General features: G+C 35.2%; 3 protein-coding genes across 3 annotated transcripts; all 3 read left to right on the top strand.

Annotated features, from left to right (window-relative positions):
* Window positions 1-3,505: 3,505 nt before the first annotated feature.
* Window positions 3,506-3,952, top strand: LOC136071256 (agamous-like MADS-box protein AGL62). Its single transcript, XM_065782304.1, has one exon. The coding sequence runs from the start codon at window positions 3,506-3,508 to the stop codon at window positions 3,950-3,952; it is 447 nt and encodes a 148-aa protein (XP_065638376.1).
* Window positions 3,953-8,999: 5,047 nt separating this feature from the next.
* Window positions 9,000-15,821, top strand: LOC112023549 (protein ENDOSPERM DEFECTIVE 1). Its single transcript, XM_024056159.2, has 6 exons — window positions 9,000-10,399; window positions 11,948-12,067; window positions 14,126-14,239; window positions 14,359-14,448; window positions 15,217-15,324; window positions 15,567-15,821. Exons 1-6 carry the CDS (start codon window positions 9,293-9,295, stop codon window positions 15,645-15,647), a joined length of 1,620 nt encoding a protein of 539 aa, XP_023911927.2. The 5' UTR covers window positions 9,000-9,292; the 3' UTR covers window positions 15,648-15,821.
* A 1,339-nt stretch (window positions 15,822-17,160) lies between these two features.
* On the top strand, window positions 17,161-22,231 carry LOC112015641 (uncharacterized). Its single transcript, XM_024048077.2, has 3 exons — window positions 17,161-17,448; window positions 17,546-17,861; window positions 21,152-22,231. The coding sequence occupies exons 1-3, from the start codon at window positions 17,261-17,263 to the stop codon at window positions 21,917-21,919; spliced, it is 1,272 nt and encodes a 423-aa protein (XP_023903845.1). The 5' UTR covers window positions 17,161-17,260; the 3' UTR covers window positions 21,920-22,231.
* The last annotated feature ends 44 nt before the right edge of the window (window positions 22,232-22,275 follow it).

The raw sequence follows: 22,275 nt of genomic DNA, 5'->3' as shown, positions 1-22,275 counted from the left end.
ACCTCTGAAACTGAGTTTAGTATTGTGTTTTGACGATAATCAATTTGATTTTTTTTGTGTGGAAACTGAGCTATGGGTTTGAATTTGTTTAGTGGTAGTCTATGGTTGGTCTGCATTTATGCTTGCTTTCAATCAATCTGATCTTGGAATTATGACTTAGGATCTGATCTGCTTTTGTTTATTTGCTTTCAATCAATTTGATGTTAGAGTTATGACTTAGGATCAGATCTGCTTTTGTTTACTTTGATTAAGTGCACTTTGAGTTGGTCTGTTTAGGAATAGTTCACTTCAAGTCAGTTTGTTTTGAATCAAGTTATTTCGAATCAATAGCATTGGACTATGAGTTAGACTTTGAAATTGAAAATTTGTCTCTTGAGGATTGTAGTCACTTTAGTTTCTTATCTATCATTGTACTTGCATTGCAACAAAAAGTCTTCTTAACTGAGGTATTTTGAACTTCTGCAAAATCAAATTTTAATCTATGAATCTAATGATCATTTAATGCTCTCTTCTAAAAGTTATGTTTGGTATTCGTTTGCTGTTTTAAATATGCTTTATTCTTGGAGTTTTAATATCTTATTTTAACCTTATAAATATCTATCTATCTAACCTTCTTTCTGTTTTAAACCTTATAAATATATGGTTGATGTTTTAAATCTGCTTTTATGCTTGGAGTTTTTATATCATTGAACAAATTCTTATTCTTTGACATAGTTGATGTTAAGCTCTTTTGGAATGCATTTAATTGTAGGAAAAGGAAACTGATAGCTGATTATTTCAAGAAACAACAAAGGATCCTTGAAGGTTATTTGGATATGCTCTTTTCTAAACACACAGCAAATATATGGTTGCGTTTTGAATCAATATTATGTTTTTTTATTGTTTGATTGAAGGAACATGAGAGAGCTTGAAAGTTAATGTTGATTATAATTTCTCTAGAAGTGAAATTAAACTATTAAACTATGTGTAAAGTGCTTAAAACTTTTTGTTGCCCATGTGACCGAAGTGTTTAAAACTTTTTTCAACACAAAGAAAATTGTAGAGTATAGCTTAACATTGTTATAAATTTTAGAAATGCCCTTAAGCACAGTGTTGTTTAGTTTTTTAAATTTGAATATTGTATTGCTCAACAACATTATTTTTGTCTTCAAAACATGAACTTATGGACATGCAAGGTATGATGCAGCTGACACATTGATTAGATAAGATACATTTAAATACTTGCAAGGCTTATAGACTATACCTGAAAGTAACTGCATAAAACAAAATGGAATTCTTAAATCAATTAGAGGATTTAGTTTAGGCTTTTGCTTTTAATATCTGGGTTCCTTTGCCTCTATAAATACTAGTCACTATGGAAAACATGAGTTAAAGTTAGCTGATTCATCAAATCTGGTCACTATGGAATACATGGAAAGAATCAATATGAATTAAAGTTAGCTGATTCATTAAATTACTGGTCACTATGGAAACATGAGTTAAAAAAAAAAAAACTATTAAAGATTAGGCTTTTGCTGAACTGTTTTTTCATTGGATAGAATCATTGAAATTTTTATGCTAATCTATTTAATTCTTGAAGAAAATAACATATATAGGAAGAGTTCTCATTTTTTTTATGAGGGTAAGTTGCCTTCTCTCACAATCAAATTGTTTGATGATATGAAGGAGACTAAAAAAGAAAATTTGCACTATTTGGTTATAAATGAAACAGAGAGGAATTAACTCTTATATTTATTTATTTCAGGATACAACTTTACTTCAACGTTTTTTTAATATAATGAATACATTGAATATTTAGTGGAAGACATGAAATAATGTCTTGCTGTTTGATAGTAACATCAAGTAACTCGTCCAAGAATGGCTTGCTGTTTGATTGGCTAAACAAGCAACCAAATGATTCTGTGGTGTATGTGTCATTTGGGAGTGGTGCAACACTGTCACACTAGCAAATGACTGAGTTATTTGTGTCATTTTTTTAATCTAGAAAAATGTATATTTTGTTATTATTTGATGGCTGCTACAATTCTAATGTCACATCATTTTACTAATATCTTACTACTAGACTCATAAACCATTATTATTGCTAGATTCATAATAAGTTATTGTTCCTCTACTTTCTAATTTGTGATGGCTTTAGTGTTGAATGTGGGTTGCTTCATTGTTATTTTACTGCTAGACGTATATGACTTCATTGATACTATACCACTAAAGAGGTAAAAATTTGACCACAGAGCCTACCACAAGATGCTCCAAACTAATAAATGGATTTGGCTAAGCTTGGGTTCATTAGAGAAGTTTGACCCACCACTCTAATCAAAGCTCCCCTAGATTGATGTTGAAGTAGCCAAAGATCTACCACCTAAAAAAGCCAAGACCCCATACTCATATCCACTCAATGAATGAATAAATGAATTCATTTAGGACTTGGAACTTGCTCACCCAGTGAAACTTCCACTTACTAAGACTGTGCTGCTAGAGAAACGATGTTGAATTCCAATAGCTAATGTCACATCATTTGGAGGTTCATCTTATTTTTTTTATTTATTTTTAATTAAAAAAATTGGTAGCTTTAATTTCCCGTGCATCGCACGGGTTAGCGACTAGTTATTATTATTATTATTCTTATTATTATTGTTGTTGTTGTTGTTGTTGTTTTTATTATTATTCTTATTATTCTTATTATTTTTATTGTTATTCTTATTATTCTTATTAATTTTACTATATGTGTTTTATTGAGGTATTTGATGCAAGCAACGTGGGTAGTGTAGGAATACATGCAATGACCACTCTAACACAACTCTGTGTAGCCAACCCTAAATATTTCATAAAACACCACCGCCACCAGTACTTTCACGCCAAGTTTTGTATTTCACTATAAACTGCCAAAGTTTATCACTACCTAAACTCTAATTTCTATTCCTACATCGAATCGGAATGTTTATTACTTCTATATATATATATATATACCACACGTCTTTTCTATTTCTTCTATTCTGATTTCTGAGATAAATTGCAAGCACAGAAAAACAAAAACAAAATCCTTGTTTTACTTTTGAGAATCTCTTATTGGGGTTTGCTTACACTTTTACTTTACTGGCTTGTTTGGAAGTTTAGAGAGGGAGGAGAGTAGAGGAAAGTAGAGGGAAGGGGAGTAGTGAGGAGGAGAGTAGAGGAGAATGATTCACCTCCACCTTATTTGGATGTTTTTAAAATTAGTAAGGGGGAAGAGAGTAATTAGCCCTTCCCCTTGTGTAATTTTGTTAATATAATAAGGATAAATTAGGTAATTTACTTGGTCAATAGTTTATGTCCTCTACTCCCCCTCCAAATCTCTCCAATTTGGGGGAATTAAAATTGGGCTAGAGGAAGTTCAAACCCCTTCCCCTCATTCTTTAAAAAACTTCCAAACCCCTTCCCCTCATTCTTTAAAAAACTTCCAAACAAGGTAATTGCATTACTCTCCCTCCCTCTACTCTACTCCCCCTCCTTTTTTAAACATCCAAACATGCCATACATGATGGTTAGACCAAAAGTCATGGGACGCAGCAAAATAGAGATAAAGGAAATACAGAACAAGGGAGCCATGTATTGCACCTTCACAAAGCGTCGCAATGGTCTGTGCAGCAAGGCTAGGGAGCTCTATAACTTGTGTGGTGCCCAAGTTGCTGCCATTGTCTTCTCTCCCAAGAACAAGATGTACACCTTTGGTGAGCCTTCTGTGGACTCCGTGGTGAATCGCTTTCTTCATGAACAACAACAACAGCGACAATCCTTGAACAGAGGAGGGCAGAAGAAGAAGAAGAAGAAGACAATACAGTTTTTGTCAGACGAGTGCATTGTGTTAAATAACCAATTTTCCCAAAAGCTTAAGCTGTTGGGATATGGTAAATTTAATCATTTAACCAATACTTCTAACACTCCCCCTCACGTGTGGGCCGAAACTACCTTTTAATAGGTGAGGCCCAACACGTGGGAATTTAAATAGGAGGTAGAGTGGAGGAGACAAGGATCGAACTCAGGATCTCATGCTCTGATACCATGTTAAATAACCAATTGTCCCAAAAGCTTAAGCTGTTGGGATATGGTAAATTTAATCATTTAACCAATACTTCTAACATATAAGAAAACAGGAAGCTAGGGAAGAGAAAAAGAGAAAACCAGAAGGAAATAAGATTCTGTAACTTGTATATTCTCAATAATCATCAAACTGATTGTACAATGCATATATATATATTACAAAACACCAAGAAAAGCTCAACTGTTAAGACTAACTAATTCTGTAATACACGGATCAATTCTAAACTAACTAACTAACCAACTTCAGTGATACACGTGTCCATTTATACTTCTGCTAATGAACTTAAGCTAAAACTACAAGTCGTAGACACAAAACTAAATCATTTCAGTCGTTTAGCAACCTTCATGTAAAATGCTTGTAGTGCTCTGTTTCATTGCTCTGCCTCTCTGCCTGAGCTAATGCTTTGAACATCCTTCTCATCAATGGTTGCACTTGTCTTCTTCTTCTCATTCTTATCAATACTCTTATCTAAATTTTGACATTCCCCCTCAAGATGAGAAGCTGAACTATGTATGTTCACTATATTCATCTTGCCTAACAAGTATCTCAATTGTTGACTATTGAGAGCTTTTGTAAGCAAATCAGCCAACTGAGAACGTGAAGGAGTGAAGAGCAACCTAACAACATTGTTTTGCACCTTATCTCTTACTACATGACAATCTACTTCTATATGTTTGGTTCTTTCATGAAATACTGGGTTTTCCCCAATATAAATTGCAGCTTGGTTATCACAAAATAATAGAGCAGGTTATTTGCCAAGAATTTCTCGTGATACTTGGTATTGTAGGTATTGCTAGAATGTGTTCCAAAAAGAAAAATTGGTGAAGCATGTTGCTATTGATGTAGCAGCTAGAAGTAAGTTTGCTAATCTAGTTAGAGATTCAAGCCGCTTTCTCAAATTATGGGTTGTGGCAAAGTGCTTGGAAGTAGTTGGTGTGTTCAATCTTCAAGATGCTTTGAATATTGGGTTAGTGGTTAGTTTCCTCTCATGAAGGTGTCATTTCACAACAACACCTTAAGGGCAATGTGTTTTGAAGGGGAGGGAAATGCTAGGAACCTCTACAGGTATATAGATAATAATTGTTGTAATGTTGCATTAAGTTAGTTAGTTATAATTCCAAGCATGTTAATCACATTTAACACATGTTGGAATTATTAATGCACATGCGGATTAATAGGACCATTAGGATAAGGTGATGTGGGCCAATAGAATAGTTTTATGGTTGTATAAATACCTACTTGTAATCACATTTCCAATATTGAATAATAAATCAATTGTTTAGTGCATTAGTGCATCTCTCTCTCTCTCTCTCTCTTAATCTCTTTCTTTCTCTATGGAGGGTGACTATCTTGAATTAAGTCAATTCTCTTACAATTCCTACCCGTCTCTATTAGGAACCATCCTAATTGCATAAAAACATTTGGTGCACAATGATATTTTAAAATTTTGAGAATCTTTTTTCCCTTTTTGAATGAGCAAGAGAAAATAATTTGAACTATAACTTTGGGACAAATCATGATATCTAGCCGATCTCTTTGATTAGAAAGGGTGAAAGTCATTAGATCCACAATCTTTCACTATAAGCTATCTTGTTCGCCTAATACCTCCAAAGACACTTCCCCAATCTTGGATCCCTAGTCACCTAATGATAAATACTAGAGATATAGTAGTTTTCACAATCGTTTACACATCTAATAATGTAATCATTTATGATTGGAACATCATAGCTTCTCCATGGATTTATTAACAGACCATATCACCTTACATCACTTTTATTAACATCAATCACAACATATTACACTAGTTGCAAATATGTGAGATTCAACAAAAAAAATAACAAAACAACAACAAAAATCAATAGTGCAATTTTCTTGTGTTGCACTAAATCAAAATTTATCTCAAAAGTCACCAATCAAACAATAAAACTAAAAGCAGAAGACCCAAGCATGACAAAATCTTGAATAATTCAAATACTAAACAATAAACACTGTCAAAACCAAGTGCACAATGTGCTTATGCCAATTAAAAAATTATAAAGATTGATAGGCCAAGAATGTATTGACCTCTTTATGGTAAATTAACCAATTAATTAGCGAAGTTAATTAATTAAGTCAATTAACATACAATAACAAGTGATAGCACAAACAAATCACCAAATAACTAAATGCAGTGGAAAATAAATTTGACACGGTGATTTGTTTACGAATGGGGAAAACCTCCAAGGTAAAAACCTCCCACCGGGTGAATTTAAAATCACCACTCCTAAGAATCTACTATTATCAAAACAAGCGATTACAAGCAAAGAAATCTTAGTACCTTTTACCAACCTACAATTGGACCCTTACCCCAATACACAATTGAACTTGTAATATAGTGACAATCTCTCCTTTCAATGCGTGGCTCCTAATACATGTCTAACCAATCAATGCACGGATTTAAGTACGTGACTAACACACCAACTTGAAAAGGATGTTGGCTGTAAAGTTCTTCAATTCATCCATACGATAAAGATCAAGAAGCTCCTTAGTTACAAAACCTACGGCGTACAAACGCAACAGCTTCTTCAAGAGAAAGATGAACTAGGGCATATGTCTCTGGTCACAATATGCTTGCAACAACAAATGCAATGACCACATGACGGCCCTTAAAATAATCTTTATATATGTCTAGGGTTATGAGAAAAGAAAACCTACCACAACCCATTGGCGTTGATAAAGCAACGCACCAGATCGAACCACCCAACAACCATCAACACAAAAAATACTCCATTGATGATAATCCAAGAAGCCAATTTGAACCACCCTTAAGCAAATCTATGGTCCAGTAACCAATTGAAGCAACTTGGTAAGTTCGAATCGAAGCAACCCACAGAAACAAACACGATCAGGTGGGTTGGCAGTGAAAACATGTGGTGGGCGGAGTTATTTTTTGATGGGTTAGATGGGCTGGGGATTCTAATGAGAGGAATAAAGGTGGAACAAAGAATCTGATGATGGGGAGAGATGAGTTTTGAGTCTAATGGGTTTTGCCTAAGCCATTTGACAGAGAAATGAGAGAAACGTTAACGGAGAAATTCCACTCAGAGCTAGTAATGTGCCCTAGACACATGTCACTTTAAAATTTTGCCACCTACCCCTGTATGCAACAACTCCAGCAAACCTGTTTGTAGCAAATCCTTGTCCTTATAAAAATATGATTGGTTTTTGACATTTTCCCAAATCTTGAGGTAGACTGTTTTAATTTACATTAAAAAATTAGGCATTCATTTAATTATTTAAGTTCATTATTTTATAAATAATTGCAAATTACATGATTGATCTTGATATTTTCAACTTCATCAAAAATAATTTTCAAAATATCAAAATAAACTAAATCTCAAAATTTCCCTAAAAAAAATACTAAATCTCAAAATTCAATTTTCTATCTTTTAATAATAAATAAATAAAATCTCAAAATCCAAGAAAAATCAAATTAACCAATTTAAAAAAATATATTTTTATAAACTATTGAAAATTGATAGTGTGGGTTGGGTCAAGTTATAAATCTTGTCACCGAGCCCAAAAAAACCAATACAAGGTGACAAGTGGAGTTGGAACAAGTAGAAAATCTTGTCACTACATCAACTCATAATAACCGGTTCAAGGTGTTAGGTGGAGTTAGAACATGTTAAATTGAGTGAGCATTTGAGATTTGCTTGAAAAAATTTCACCATTTCTATTAATGTCTTTTTGAAATAAACAAGCTTTTAGTCTTTTATAACATATTTTTACTATAAAAATGATCAAAAATTATATCTATTCAATAAATACTATACAAATATACTGCCGAAAATAAACAAAAGTGAAAGAGTCAATTCATGAGTAGAATGCACACCATATGGAGGAGTTACCTAGAGAAATACCTCTCTCTAGTGACCAGGAGTGGAAAGATTTCTCCTTTGTGGGACATGTGGGTATTACAAGAAATGGTTACAACTTAAAATATTTTAGACAGATCTATAGATTGATGTGTAATACATACCCCCTCTCAGTTTGAAAAATAGAACCGTTAGGACTTGATCCTCACAGCCAACGGCTAGTTTTTTTTTTTTTTTTTTTTCCTATATTTAAGTTCATTATTTTATAAATAATTGCAAATTACATGATTGATCTTGATATTTTCAACTTCATCAAAAATAATTTTCAAAATATCAAAATAAACTAAATCTCAAAATTTCCCTAAAAAAAATACTAAATCTCAAAATTCAATTTTCTATCTTTTAATAATAAATAAATAAAATCTCAAAATCCAAGAAAAATCAAATTAACCAATTTAAAAAATATATTTTTATAAACTATTGAAAATTGATAGTGTGGGTTGGGTCAAGTTATAAATCTTGTCACCGAGCCCAAAAAAACCAATACAAGGTGACAAGTGGAGTTGGAACAAGTAGAAAATCTTGTCACTACATCAACTCATAATAACCGGTTCAAGGTGTTAGGTGGAGTTAGAACATGTTAAATTGAGTGAGCATTTGAGATTTGCTTGAAAAAATTTCACCATTTCTATTAATGTCTTTTTGAAATAAACAAGCTTTTAGTCTTTTATAACATATTTTTACTATAAAAATGATCAAAAATTATATCTATTCAATAAATACTATACAAATATACTGCCGAAAATAAACAAAAGTGAAAGAGTCAATTCATGAGTAGAATGCACACCATATGGAGGAGTTACCTAGAGAAATACCTCTCTCTAGTGACCAGGAGTGGAAAGATTTCTCCTTTGTGGACATGTGGGTATTACAAGAAATGGTTACAACTTAAAATATTTTAGACAGATCTATAGATTGATGTGTAATACATACCCCCTCTCAGTTTGAAAAATAGAACCGTTAGGACTTGATCCTCACAGCCAACGGCTAGTTTTTTTTTTTTTTTATGTTCCTTTTGAGGACACCGCTACACTGTTCTCTCTCTTTTATCTCTCTCTCTCTCTCTGATATCTTTAATCCGGTAAACACCTCAGACGCCAACTCAGTCATATAGGGTCTTCCATCTGAATCTAAAGTCGTCGCTGAATTGAAGCAAATCTCATTTCAGGTTTACTTTGCCTTTCCGATCCGACCCGATCCGATTATTCAATTTATTCACAAGTATATGCCAGTGTGATTTTTGGAGTTTGGATTCTATTCAATTTCGCCCAAACCCTAAACCCTAAACCTGAAAAACATGAATGAATTGATGCAAGACCAACATCAGCCGGAAGTCACCACCACGACGGCGGAGTCGCCTCTTCTTCCTCCACCTCCGCCTCCTCCGCCGCCAACTCAACGGCGGCCGAGGGTGAGAGAGGTCAGTTCTCGGTTCATGTCTCCTCTCGTTTCATCGCCCATTTCTAAACACCAACAACAACTGCATCAGCATCAGCATCATCATCATCAGCAGCAGCAGCCGCAGCGGTCAACCTCGGCGCACAGGCAGCGGCGGCGGCATCTGGACATGGAGCCATTGTACAGTTCCGATGACGAGAACAGGCCTTCTGTCACTGAGTCGATTCAGACCCAAAACTCGGAGCTGGACCCTCAGTGCAAAGCAGCTCAGAGGAAACTACAGCGTTCTGTAGTGAAGCTTTTCAAAGAAAACAGAGGAGGAAACAGAGCCGAACCGCCTTCGAAAACTTGCTCTGGAAAATTCTACACGCCTTCGAGGCCGGACACGCCTACTGTCTCTACAGTTGGTACAACAATAGCATCGAGATTCAGACGATCTAACACCAATACGAGCGCCACGGGCACCGCCGCGGCCAAGCTTTTGCAATCGAGCGGCTTGTCATTGTCAATATCTGCTCAACCTTCAGATTCTTCCGATGAGACTAATCACAATCTACGCCCAAACTGCACGGCGCGCTCTCTTCCTGATTTCCGGTCTTCAGTGCCCGAGGCAGATAGACTGATGTCTGAGAAAAATTTCTCTACCAATAGGGGTGTTAATGGAAGCAGCGATTCTTTGAAATTCTCTGCTCCATCGCCTTGTTCTCGTTCGATGAATTTGCCATTATCAAGTGGTGGTAATGGTGGTGAAAAGCCTTCAAACTTTGCTCTCCCCAAACCAAACACAAACTCTGTGAAGACGAGTGGAGGCCTCTCTCTGCCTCCAGTCCCGCCGCCTGGTGCAAAGTCGTTGGGGGCTGGGAATGATACTAGGAACGTAAAGAAACTTTCGACCCAACAGGAAAATGTACATACTCTCAGATTGCTTCACAACCGTTATCTGCAGTGGAGATTTGCCAATGCAAAAGCGGAGGCCTCTATGCAAGCTCAGCAAAGAGAATGCGAGGTCGGTTCATCACATTCATTACCCAATTTCCTAAATTCATTGTTTTTCCTTCTAGTTACTTGTTTTCTCGGTGAGCGTAATGATGCTTAAAGTTTTGACTAGATATAGAACTAGGGAGGTGAATTGATGAATAATTTTGGAGTGAATATACTTATATAAGTATCATTCTAACTAATGGTGCTGTCGAATTTTTTGCACATATTACTTGCTGGTATTAATTGTAAATGCCACATGGTGCTGTAAGTTGTTACAGTATCTTACCAGGTCACAGTGAATTCTGGACTCATGACAATGGAAATGCCATTTTCAAGCTTGGCTTGTTATTCACCAAAATTGAATATATGCTATGATCTCGAGTAGAGCTCGTAACACTTACATTGAATGTATGAAATGGGCACGCTTAGAGTGCATAACAAAAATATAAATCTATTTACAAGGAGAACTCGGGGTCTTGATTTTTGATACAAGGTTGCTACTTGCTTTTCAAATGAAAAGTACAAACAGGATAAAGTTTTTGTTACTAAAAACTTGTTTAAGTAAGAAGGACTGGACAGACTTAATTGTCTTTGCTGTATGTCTATCAAATTTTTAATAAAACCCACTGCACATGTTTCTCTTGTCAATATATCCTCTTCAACTTCAAAACCAAATGAGGGTTAGTTTATGTTGCTGCACATACATGCTCTTGTTGACTGTGACACAACCTCTAGGAATTCCCAAAAGAAAGAAAAGAAATGGTATGTTGTCAAGAACATTAGTTGAGGATACTTATCAGCACAATTATAATTGTTAGAGATTTCATAGTCTCAATACCACTAGTATCATATGTCTGTTAGACATTTTAGTTTTCCATCTAGGGCAGCAGGAATCAATATAATGGAAGTATCATATGTTCTGTTAGACATTTTAGTTTTCCATCTAGGGCGGCAGGAATCAATATAATTTTCCATTATATTGATTCCTGCTTTGCGAAAATCTAGGAACCAAAGGGAAGACTACTGAGATTGTTAGTGATAAAGCAACAATGGATATGATTGGAAATGTAAGCAATGAGCAATGATGAGAAGTTAAACGCATCATCGAATGCAAATGAGGTAAACATAGCAGATATGTTTTTGCAAAGAGCAATACAGGCACAAAAGGGACTTAGAGGAAGCCAAAAAGAATGTGGGTAATTGCAGTCAAAAGCATGTACTCTTTTTTTGATGTGAGAAAAATAGGATAGTGAAATAACAAGCTTAGCATCGACGTCTCAGTCACATTGACTATATATATATATATTATTGAGAATTCAATCTAAATTGACTTTTACTTAAAATGACCTCATTCACACCTTTTTCCTAAGTCTTGGTCATCCATAACTTGTTGTTTTGGAAATTTTGTTGCTCTGATGTATTTGCTCTTTGCATAATCAATCACATCGTGATATACCTTTTACCTCTCTCTACTAAATATGCAATCAAATTTATTCTTCTCCTTTCCTAATAACAGAAATCTTTTCTATGACGTGTGAATACTTTATTAAACAGACTGTTTCTTATCTTGTAGAGAACACTCTATTCCCTTGGGGTCAAGATATCCGAGTTATTCGATTCTGTGAAGAAGAAACGCATAGAACTTGGGCTTTTGCAAAGAACAAAGACTCTTTCAACAGTTCTTGATGCTCAAGTAAGGCTGCCTGCCTCATTACTACTTTCTGCATTATCTAACCCATTTCTGGCATATAAAGCATCTTTCATGTAATTCATATTTCAGTGGAATAAAGTTGTTTGTAACCTGCATGAATGGGAAATATATTCACAAATATATTTATACTAAATATCCTGTTTGAACTAAAGGAGTAATAATTATCTTGTGTGATGTTTATAATAGGCACCAACTCTTATCATTCACGTTTTCTTTCTTCCAACCAAAAGGGGAAAAAAATTCAAAACAAAAAGTTTTCATAACCTGTCTAAAATAAACTAGCCATTCATGCTATGATTTAGATCTCTCTCTAGATTTTCATCTCAAATTTAATATCTTTTACTCAGGGTACCATTCGCTTAAACTATGACTTCTCTTCATAAGTGCAGTTGCATATAAGCATTGCAAATGATGGCCCATCTTAACCAACATTTTCATGATATTGCATTGAAAAGTGTTCCTGTTACATTTTAGATCTTTCTCTAAGCCTCATCTCGCATATTACTCTGTTCACCTTTTGCTTAAGACACAATTCACTTAAACTACATGACTTCTATTCATAAGTGCAATAGCTTATTAGCATTGCAAAATGACCCCATCTTGGCAAATGTTTTCATGATATTGCATTGACAAGTGTTTCTACTAAGTTTGATGTTTAACATAGTTTCAGTTAGGGTCAGTTCTTTTTAGCTCAAAATGGACAATTATCTTCACCGTCAACTTTATGTACAAATTTTAAATGCCTTACTTTTTATAGATACAGTTTTTCTTTTACACAGTTTATTTTTTTAGACAAAATAAGCTCATCCAAATGCAATAAGTCGTTTTCATCTTAATCCTCATCCATTTATTTATTCTTTCCTTTTTTTTTTTTAACGAGCAAAATTGGTCCCAATGATGAAGATCAATGCTTAAAGCTTGATCTAACTGGGATGAATGTATCTAGGAAGCAAATATCTGTTGGGTTGTACAAGAAAATATTTACTCATCCCAATATCTTTTCTTTTCTTTTCTTTTTTAGCCTAATGTTCTCTACCCATTTGGTTGACAACCAAATAGAGTAAGTGGTGATGTTTTGGTTAACATCTCTTTAATTATTTTCTACAACCTAGATTTTTCATGGAAAAAGCTCCAAAGAAAATAATAAAAGATAAAAGAGAAACCTGGATAGTTTGTATGCCTATATATTAATACTGACATTGTATAACTTTAAAAAATTCATAGTAATTATCTGTTATGACTTTAGCTACTTGCCACCTCATAGAAGTACAACTGTACAAACAAGCTTCCATCATCTTTATTTATTTGTTTATAATATTTATACACAACTATCTCTTAAAGCTAGCATCCCACCAATTCTCGCTGGTGCTTATAAAATAGCTGAAAGCAGTTGTTGCTTGACAAGGTTTTCAATTGCATGAATACCACAGGTGTGATAATTATACATGGTTTTGGAAGCAGAATTTTTATGAAGTATAAGGACTTCTTTTTTATTTCAAATACTATAGAGATTTAGTTTGTGCTTATTTGTCCAAAGAAATATTTAACAAGAGAAGGTATCGTGGTGGTTTAGGAGGCTTATAAATAAACTGCTTTTTGTTTATCAGGACATGAAATTTAGCAACAAATCTGAATTCTTTATTTACAATGATTATTTTGATTTGCCTATAGCAATAGAAGAATTTGGACCTTAGAAATTTTTTCAAATTAAATCATACATTTAAGTCATGAAACCAAAAAAAATAGAGGTGGAAGCAGCCAACAATATGTACAAAGGTTGAATAATTTCTGTGTTTGATGAGATCATGTAACAAATCTCTGTGAAGTATAGAATTTTTCCCCCCTCCTTTTTACCATTATACAACTACTGTGAGAATAGATTGCTTGGTGCTCTTTACTTGTGAGATCATGTAACAGATAGGACTCTTTGCTTCTTGTCTTACTCCTGTAAGAAAATATCAATTTGCCTTGTAACATTGGTGTTTATAACATTCATAGTCTATCCCTATCTAAATCAAATGTTATTGGCCCTGATTTTAGATTCCCTATCTGGAGGAGTGGTCTGCTCTAGAAGAGGATTATTCAGTTTCTTTATCAGAAGCAATTCAAGCTTTGTTGAATGCCTCACTTCAACTTCCAATCGGGAATGTCAGGGTAATTTTTTTTTCTTTTGTCCGCTTTAGCTTCCAAGTGGTACTAATGTTTAAAAAAATCTTTGCTACTGTGTGCTTTACACTGATGATTCTTGACCATGAGAATTATGCATGTTGCAGGCTGATATAAGAGAGGTAGGAGAGGCACTGAACTCAGCAACAAATATGATGGAAATGATAGTTTTTCATCTTCAAAGCTTTGTGCCAAAGGTAAAATAAGTGAAAGAAATTTTCCCTTACCGTTAACGAGTAGATCTTTTATTTTCTCCATAGCTATGACAAAGACTATATATAAACCTCTTCTTGAGCCTATCCCTAAGGTTTCTAAAAGAAAGGAGTTCTGGAGAAACTAAATTCTGAGTTAAACTTAAGGGACAACCCCCTTAAATAGGCATAAAAAAGCGTAGTGAGTGAACAGTACCGATGAACAGTAAAAAGTGAACAGTATTGGTGAACAGTATTTTTTCACTTTTTGACTAAAAATCATCATGAGAAATAACAGAGTGAACTTGGGTCTGATCTTCAGTCCAAAATGTGCCAAAAGTAGTCTTGGAATGCTTGAAAACATCATCATCATTATAGCATTGGAAAGTAGTCTTGGAATACTTGAAAACATCATTATAGCATTGGAAAGTAGTGTGATTGTAAGAAACCTTGTAGCATTTTGGCCGTTGTGCAGACATTGTTATTTTCACTAAACACAACTCAATCCAAATCCAACTTATTGGATTGCTTTACGTGAACTATTTTAAGTTGAACAAAGTTCTAGGAGATTTCTCCTTTATGCAATAATTTGTTCATGAAAATTTGTATATATTAAATTTAATCCTTAATATTTCTATATTAATGATTATTGGATTCAGTGTGTTATATTTGTAAATATGAGTTATATATGATATGTGTAAATTTATGTCAATAAACTTTGCCTCCTCTAGAAGTTATTTTGAGCGTTTTAGTGATAAAGTTTATCTGACACAGGCAGAAGAAACAGAAATTTTAATTTCCGAACTAGCCAGAGTAACTGGGGGAGAAAAAGCTCTTACTGGAGAATGTGGTGGTCTGTTGTCTAAGACATATGCATCGCAGGTTAGCCTCACCACGACTTTATTTGTAATGTTTTATTACTACTGTCACTAAGTTGCTTTGTGGAAATGCCAGCTTGCTTAAGTTAACTGTAGTGTAGTCTTGCTTGAGTAGGGGATTGTTTTTTACCTATAGTAGTCCCATGCTGAAGTGACGGGGAAAAGAAAAAAAAAAAAAAACTGTACATAATATAACAAATAAATCAAAGATTATGCCTTAACCTTATGATATTGCTTTCATATCAGGTGGAGGAGTTCAGTTTGAGGGGCCAGCTCATCCAATTGCATTATTGCTCTCATAAAGGCAATCTTGTCAAGACTGAGTAGTACTTCATCACTGACATTTTGTTTGTGCTATCTACATAGAATCAAGGATTTAGCCCATGATCAGTTGGTGTTGTCTGTGTGGCTTTTCAACAAAATAAACATTTTTATTACTCATAAGAACTCTCAATCACTCTCGCTCTCGTGGAATCAAGGCAGAGGTGAGAAAAGGAAGGGGTGGGGGGTGGGGGGGGGGGGGGGGAGCTAGGCACGAAAGATAAATTTTGTTGTAAATCTGTCTTGGCCCAGCAATTCTTTTGTATGTATAAAACTTTTGTAAGATCTGTAATAATCAATAGCTTTACATCACAATTCTTTGATGAACTGGCTTTAAGCTCTCTTGCTAATTTTTTTGGTTGGAACATACAAGTGCAAGAAAAGAAGGGAAAAGCCAGAAAACTAACCAACCTTATAAATGACACCAAAGCTTTTGCTAGAGCCTGATACCAATAACCATGCCTAACCTTAACATTTAACATAGTTAACCTTTCAACTTTTTTACTCTTTACCTTTTCGACTTTTACATCTCATACACACAGAAATTGCATGGTGTGATGATTGTACTGGATCCAAATCCAGCTACACAGACCACTAACATCGATGAATCTGGGGTGCATTATGTGAGTTATTGCATTGAATGTCCTGAAAAATCATTCCAATATCCCACAAGAGAAACTGTCATGATTTGTCATGACAGCATTTGCCTTTGCTGCCAAAAGGTCTAGGCTAAAATTTTGTATTTCATTCCCAGCAATCAATTTGCCAATTTGATAAGTTTCTGTGTATTCTTTCAGCTTGAATTTGGTTGTCTTTTCTGACTAAAATATTTGTTTGTATTAAAATAATCTTCCAATTTGAAAAATTATGTTTTTCCACAATTTTTTTTTTAATTTCAATTGTTACAAAACGAATGGTGGAGAAGAGATTTAAGCCCAAATTTTCCTTGTAAAGAGCACCCAATATCACTAAGACTCTTTATAAACATAAGTTAATTAAATTTTTTGCTTTCATATAGATAAAATAGGATTTTGCTTTCATATAGATAAAATAGGATTAAAAATCTAGGATATTGTTTTGATAAAAAAGAAAATCTATGATTTAATTTGTTACACACTATTTTTAGAGGGATTATGTAAATTTTTATAACCATGCTGAAGATGAGAAAACATTAGTCCAATATTTTGGGGTGGATTATAAATTCTTAACTAGAAAATCAAAAACTTTTCTCAAAAAAAAAAAAAAAAACACAGACATTTGCTGTGACAAAGGCAGGGATCGAACCCTGAATAACAAGCCTCACAAAGGAGGAACGAAAGCTTCACAGAGGAGGAACAAATACCAACAGACTATAAGCTGATGGTCGTCTCTGATGTTGATGTTTGCTATAATATCTAATTATGAATTCGGCCTTTTTGTAAGTAATGGGCCCAATAGAGACAATATGATGGGCTGGGCTGGAGTCCAGGTTACTGGGCTAGACTAGCAGTGATCATGGCGGCGGCTAGAATAGGAAATTAGAAATTCAGAATTCAGATTAAAGATTAAAGATTATTGAAGAAGAGCAGAAAAGGATTCAATTGTAGTCGTTGTTGTTGTTGAAGTTTGATTGAAGAAGAATGGCGTTGAAATTCTTGAACAAGAAGGGATGGCACACGGGTTCTCTTCGTAACATAGAGAACGTGTGGAAAGCCGAGCAAAAGCGCGACGCAGAAGATAAGAAATTGGAAGAACTCCGCAAACAGATCCAGGAGGAAAGGGAGCGCCACGAGTTTCGTCTCCTTCAAGAGCAAGCCGGCCTCGTTCCGTACGTATCCCCATCATTTTTTCTATATTTGCTAGGGTTAGGGTTTGAATTTTGAGTTTTTCTGATACTAACAATGATTTTTAATTCTCTGTGGCAGTAAGCAGGAGAGATTGGATTTTCTGTACGATTCGGGATTGGCTGTAGGGAAGGGAAGCAGTTCCGATGGAGGAGGATTTAAGGCTCTTGAAGCGAAAACTGCCGATTCTGGCAGGGCCGGCGACGCGGCGGCAGCTTCATCGTCGGCACCGGCATCGGCTACGCCTGGAGCTTTGTTCGAAGATAAGCCTCAGTCTGCGAATGACGCGTGGAGGAAACTTCATTCGGATCCTTTGCTTATGATTCGGCAGCGCGAGCAGGAAGCCCTTGCTCGCATCAAGAACAACCCTGTCCAGATGGCCATGATTCGCAAATCCGTATGTTCTTCTTCTTCATCAAATTTTATATTTATTTTTAATTAATGTCAACTATGGGCGCAATTGTATAAGCTGTTTTGAGTTTAAAGCTATGGGGAGTTGTGATAGCAAAACATAGTTTTGGGTTTTAAAAACACGCTCCCAAAACGCCTAACCAAACGGACCTATATAGTGTTCATACCGTATAGGATGAGTTTAGCATTGCCTTTCTTATGTTATGTGTATAACATTGGTATAAATAAGGCTTTTGTTTTGGTAATAGGACAACATTATATTTGATCATTGGAATTTTCTAGAATTGGGTTTTATTTTCTTGTTTTGAGTAGTTTTAGGAGTATTTTAGTCATTATTATATAGGATTTGTTATCTAAATCTTCATCAGTTCATTATCAATAAAAAGTTTGTATTTTCTCTATTTCTTATGTGGTGGATACCAAATCTTTTCCTTGTGGATGTGCACAGTGTTGCATGGTTTAGGCATGTACTAATCCTCTCCACATTATTAGTTATCGTGCTATGTCAGGTGGTATTAGAGCCTTGTTTAGATTGATTTTGGGGGCCGAACAATGAAACTGACTACAACCACCCTGTTGACGATGATTAAGGGTTGTAGCCATCTAGGTTCCATTTGAATGAGAGTTTAGAAGGCGGTGTTACAATCACTATGAGAGCAAAATTTGCTTGTTGGTCCAAGAATTTAAACCAATAGAAATTGTGGAAGCATTAGCAATAGGAGAATTTGTACTAGAGATCTAACTCGTGGCAAACCTATTCATAGACGCATTCATAGATGCAGCAAAATTTCGTTTTTGATGAAATAATTTTTAAATGGGATTTCATTGATTGGATTCTTGATTTGAAGTATTGAGTTTTTCTTGAATTGAATTAAGGATTTCTTTTTAGACTCTTCTTTCATTTGGTATGCAACTTGAATTGCATCGGCCATGGCATAAAGTCTACTTGCAGCCAAACCCAAAATATATTAGGATTCAATTCTTGGCATTACATAGAATTCATTACATCTTCCTTTCATGGAAATCACAATCTCATAGCCTAGCTGTAGAATTTTTGGTGTACTCTTCAATAAAATAGCTCCTTCGCAACAACTATGTGTATTGCAAGTGAGCTCATTGCTTGCAATTAGGTGGTGCAAAGTTACAAGTCATAGCAATTCTCATGCCCTCCCAAGATCTAATCTAATGACTACATAAGGAGTTTGTTGATAATTTTTCCCACCAAATTTTAGCTGTCCCTTTGAGTTTTGCTGTGAAATTATTTTTTTTCACTCTTCACTTAAGCTGTACCATCCCAAAATACTTTTCAAACTATGCAACCAATCAAGTAGCACCTCCAAATTGCTTCCCCTGTAAAAAAACTCTTAACTTCTTGTTTAACACCTCTATCTGCATCAACCAATGTAGGCTTTTCTTAAGATCCAACTAATGGTGGATGATAAGGCTGATTTCCTTCCATAAAGACAGCACCTTGATGCATGAACCCAATATTAGATTTTGTTTGCTGTGGGGTACCTGACTAGTGCTTGGTCTGTAGTAATTTATGGAAGAAAAGGTATTGAGCTTGAAGGACACATATGGGCTGAACCTGGACCTGATTTAAAGGACATGGGTCTTGATAAATGACTGTTTCAGCAGCAATTTTGCCAATAACAATGGCTGACAGGCTATCCAAAGTTTCTTTATAGTGGATGATTTTTCGAGCAGTCGAGCTTCACTTTCATTGAATTCACCTTCTCATTCATAGCCTTTTTTGTTCCTTTATAATCTTGAGGAAAACCCTTAAACTTGGAATCTATTTCTGCATTAGCAACTATTATCTTGAATGAGAAATTTTGTTGAGTGGTTGGCAGAAGAAATTTCAGAAAAGAACTTGTGGTAGGATTTTTGGCTTTGATGCCAAGTTGGCGTTGGGCAAATTGTAGAATTTGTATACATGTACTTGGGGTAGGTTAAGGTTTAGGGGTATTTGTGGATCTTGGGTTTAGAACATTTTAAAAGAAAGGTTAGGGTTCAAGAATGAGTAGTGATTTATAGGTAAGAGAGAAGATTTGGATTCGGATTGATACAGTATAAGAAATGGAAACTGAATTTGTCCACAATGTTTGAACAATGCATGTGAACAACGCACGTGAACACTTGAACAGTGACATAATATCAGAGAGAGAGAGAGAGAGAGAGAGATTAATAACTAATAAAGCAAACACTCATATTGATCAACTCCTCCTTTTTTTAGTACAATAACACAAATCTGCCTAACCTAAGCCCACCACAACCACACATAAACAAAGTCCTATGTTAAAATGCTCCCTTCTTTGCATGATGTATTCAACAAAGTTGCTACAAGTACTGCTATTAAACCTTCCTCTCCTCAACTGGCACCTCCTCCCCTTGTAAAGTAAGGTGGAGGGTGAGGCAAATATAATTAGGTTTAGCAGGATCATGGCGGCTGAAACATGTACACTCTTTCATCTAATTGGCTATGAAAAAGCATTCTGAACATTCAACTGCGCCTGCATGACAACAATTGAGAGATCAACACAATTGGTGGTTGGCTTGAGTTAGTGCGATCTTGTGGTATCCGTCATTAGTTTTCATTTTTTTTTTTTGATTGTGTGGTTTAAATTATCAGTTTTATCTTTTTAAAATTAGCCTGAAGTTTCTGTTCTTGTGGTCCTTATACACTTGGGGGCAGTGCATAAACTTCCTCTGATATTTTATCTTTTATTGATGATTTGAATTTTCGAGATTAAATCTGTTTTTTTTTTTCTTTCTTTTCCTTCTCTTTTTTCTTTGTTGGGTGTTCCTTTATGCACATGCTCTATACTTGGGTTGTGCCACTTTTTGCGCACTTTAGTAAAATGATTTTACTCATAAATAAATTCTGCTGCTTGAGTGGCCCCATGCTTTTTTAAAGGTACAACAGTACCAGTGTTTTAATGTTTGACTCTTTTAGTATTATCAAGGGTATTCATGCAATTCCCCCGCCCATTGGTCAATTTGGTCAATTCAGTATATGGAGTTCCTTCTTTAATTTATAGTATAAATTAAAATTATGAGTTGCCCAAAGAAAAAAAAAAAATCAACTGAAATGATGTGGAGAATTTTCCATTGGAATATGCATGAGTTGCAATGTCTAAATTCTTTGAAAAAAAAAATGCAATAAATAAATGTTATGCTTGAGTTTATCATTTGTTTTTTTTACACCTTTTTTAAATTAAAGCTGCTGATCATGCCTCAGTGCTTAATTAATTGATTATTTTTATTATTTATTAGGTTGAAGAAAAGGCACCTAAGAAGAAAGATCATGATAAAAAGGAATCCAAGAAGAAACACCATCATAGTAGTTCAAAGTATCAAAAGCATTCATCGTCCAGACAACAGTCGGATTCAGAAGATGTCACTGCCGATGGGGAAAAAAGGAAGACTCGTAGACACAAGAATTCAAACTATGATGAGCATTCAAGTTCAGAAGATGAATCTAGTAAAATGGAAAGCCAACGTCGGAAGGATCACTACAAGAGCTCTAAGTATAGAGAGCAGTCACCCACGGGCCTGTCTAGCCGGAATACTGCAAAAAATAATGGTCAAGATCGTTTGAAGGGAAATCATAGCATGTCAGAACGGGAAACATTTTCTTCAAAAGGTCGGGCAGATCATGATGTTGTAGAAAAGGAAAGGGAAAGCAGAACGGTTCGTGAAGCAAGCCGTTACCATGGGCAGGAGTCACACTCTAAGCGCCGCAATGTTGCTTCTAAACTTTCAGAAGAGGAGCGGGCTGCTAGGTTACGAGAGATGCAAGTGGATGCCGAGTTGCATGAAGAGCAAAGATGGAAACGTTTGAAGAAGGCTGCGGAGGATGATGTGCGAGAAGCTACTCAGGATAGCAAAACTCGTGGCAAGAATTTCCTGGATGCCACTCAGAGAAGTGTCTATGGTGCTGAGAAAGGTGGAAGCTTAACCATTGAGGAGAGTGTCCGTCGCCGAACACATTATTCACAGGGCAGGTCTGAAGCACGTGAAGGCAATGCTTTTCGGCGGTGATGAAGTTGTTTATTGTCTGTTGTAATAACTCCAGCTCGTAAAAGTGTGCTTCTCCAACTTCGCCCTACATGCAGGGTACGTTTCTTGTACCAACTTTGACCCATGTTGTAATGACAAATTATTGAATGTCAAGCTGAATTATGTTGATGCAGAATATCCTCCATATCTCTACGTAATTCTCATAGTTAGCCCAGAAAGACCAAATACACTCTAATGTAGACACACAGATCTGTGCCTTGTATGTTTGTGAATTATGAATTTTTCTTGTAGCATGTTATACCTGGTAAAGTGATTAACATCATTCATCCACAATTCACGTCTCCTTTTCAAGGTTGTGGTACCTGGTTGATCTCTTC

Source organism: Quercus suber, unplaced genomic scaffold, assembly GCF_002906115.3.
Source record: "Quercus suber isolate HL8 unplaced genomic scaffold, Cork oak 2.0 scaffold_297, whole genome shotgun sequence".
In the NCBI taxonomy this organism is placed as follows: Eukaryota; Viridiplantae; Streptophyta; class Magnoliopsida; order Fagales; family Fagaceae; genus Quercus; species Quercus suber.
Note: the sequence above shows the minus strand (reverse complement) of the source record. Positions and strands in the feature narration are given on the sequence as shown.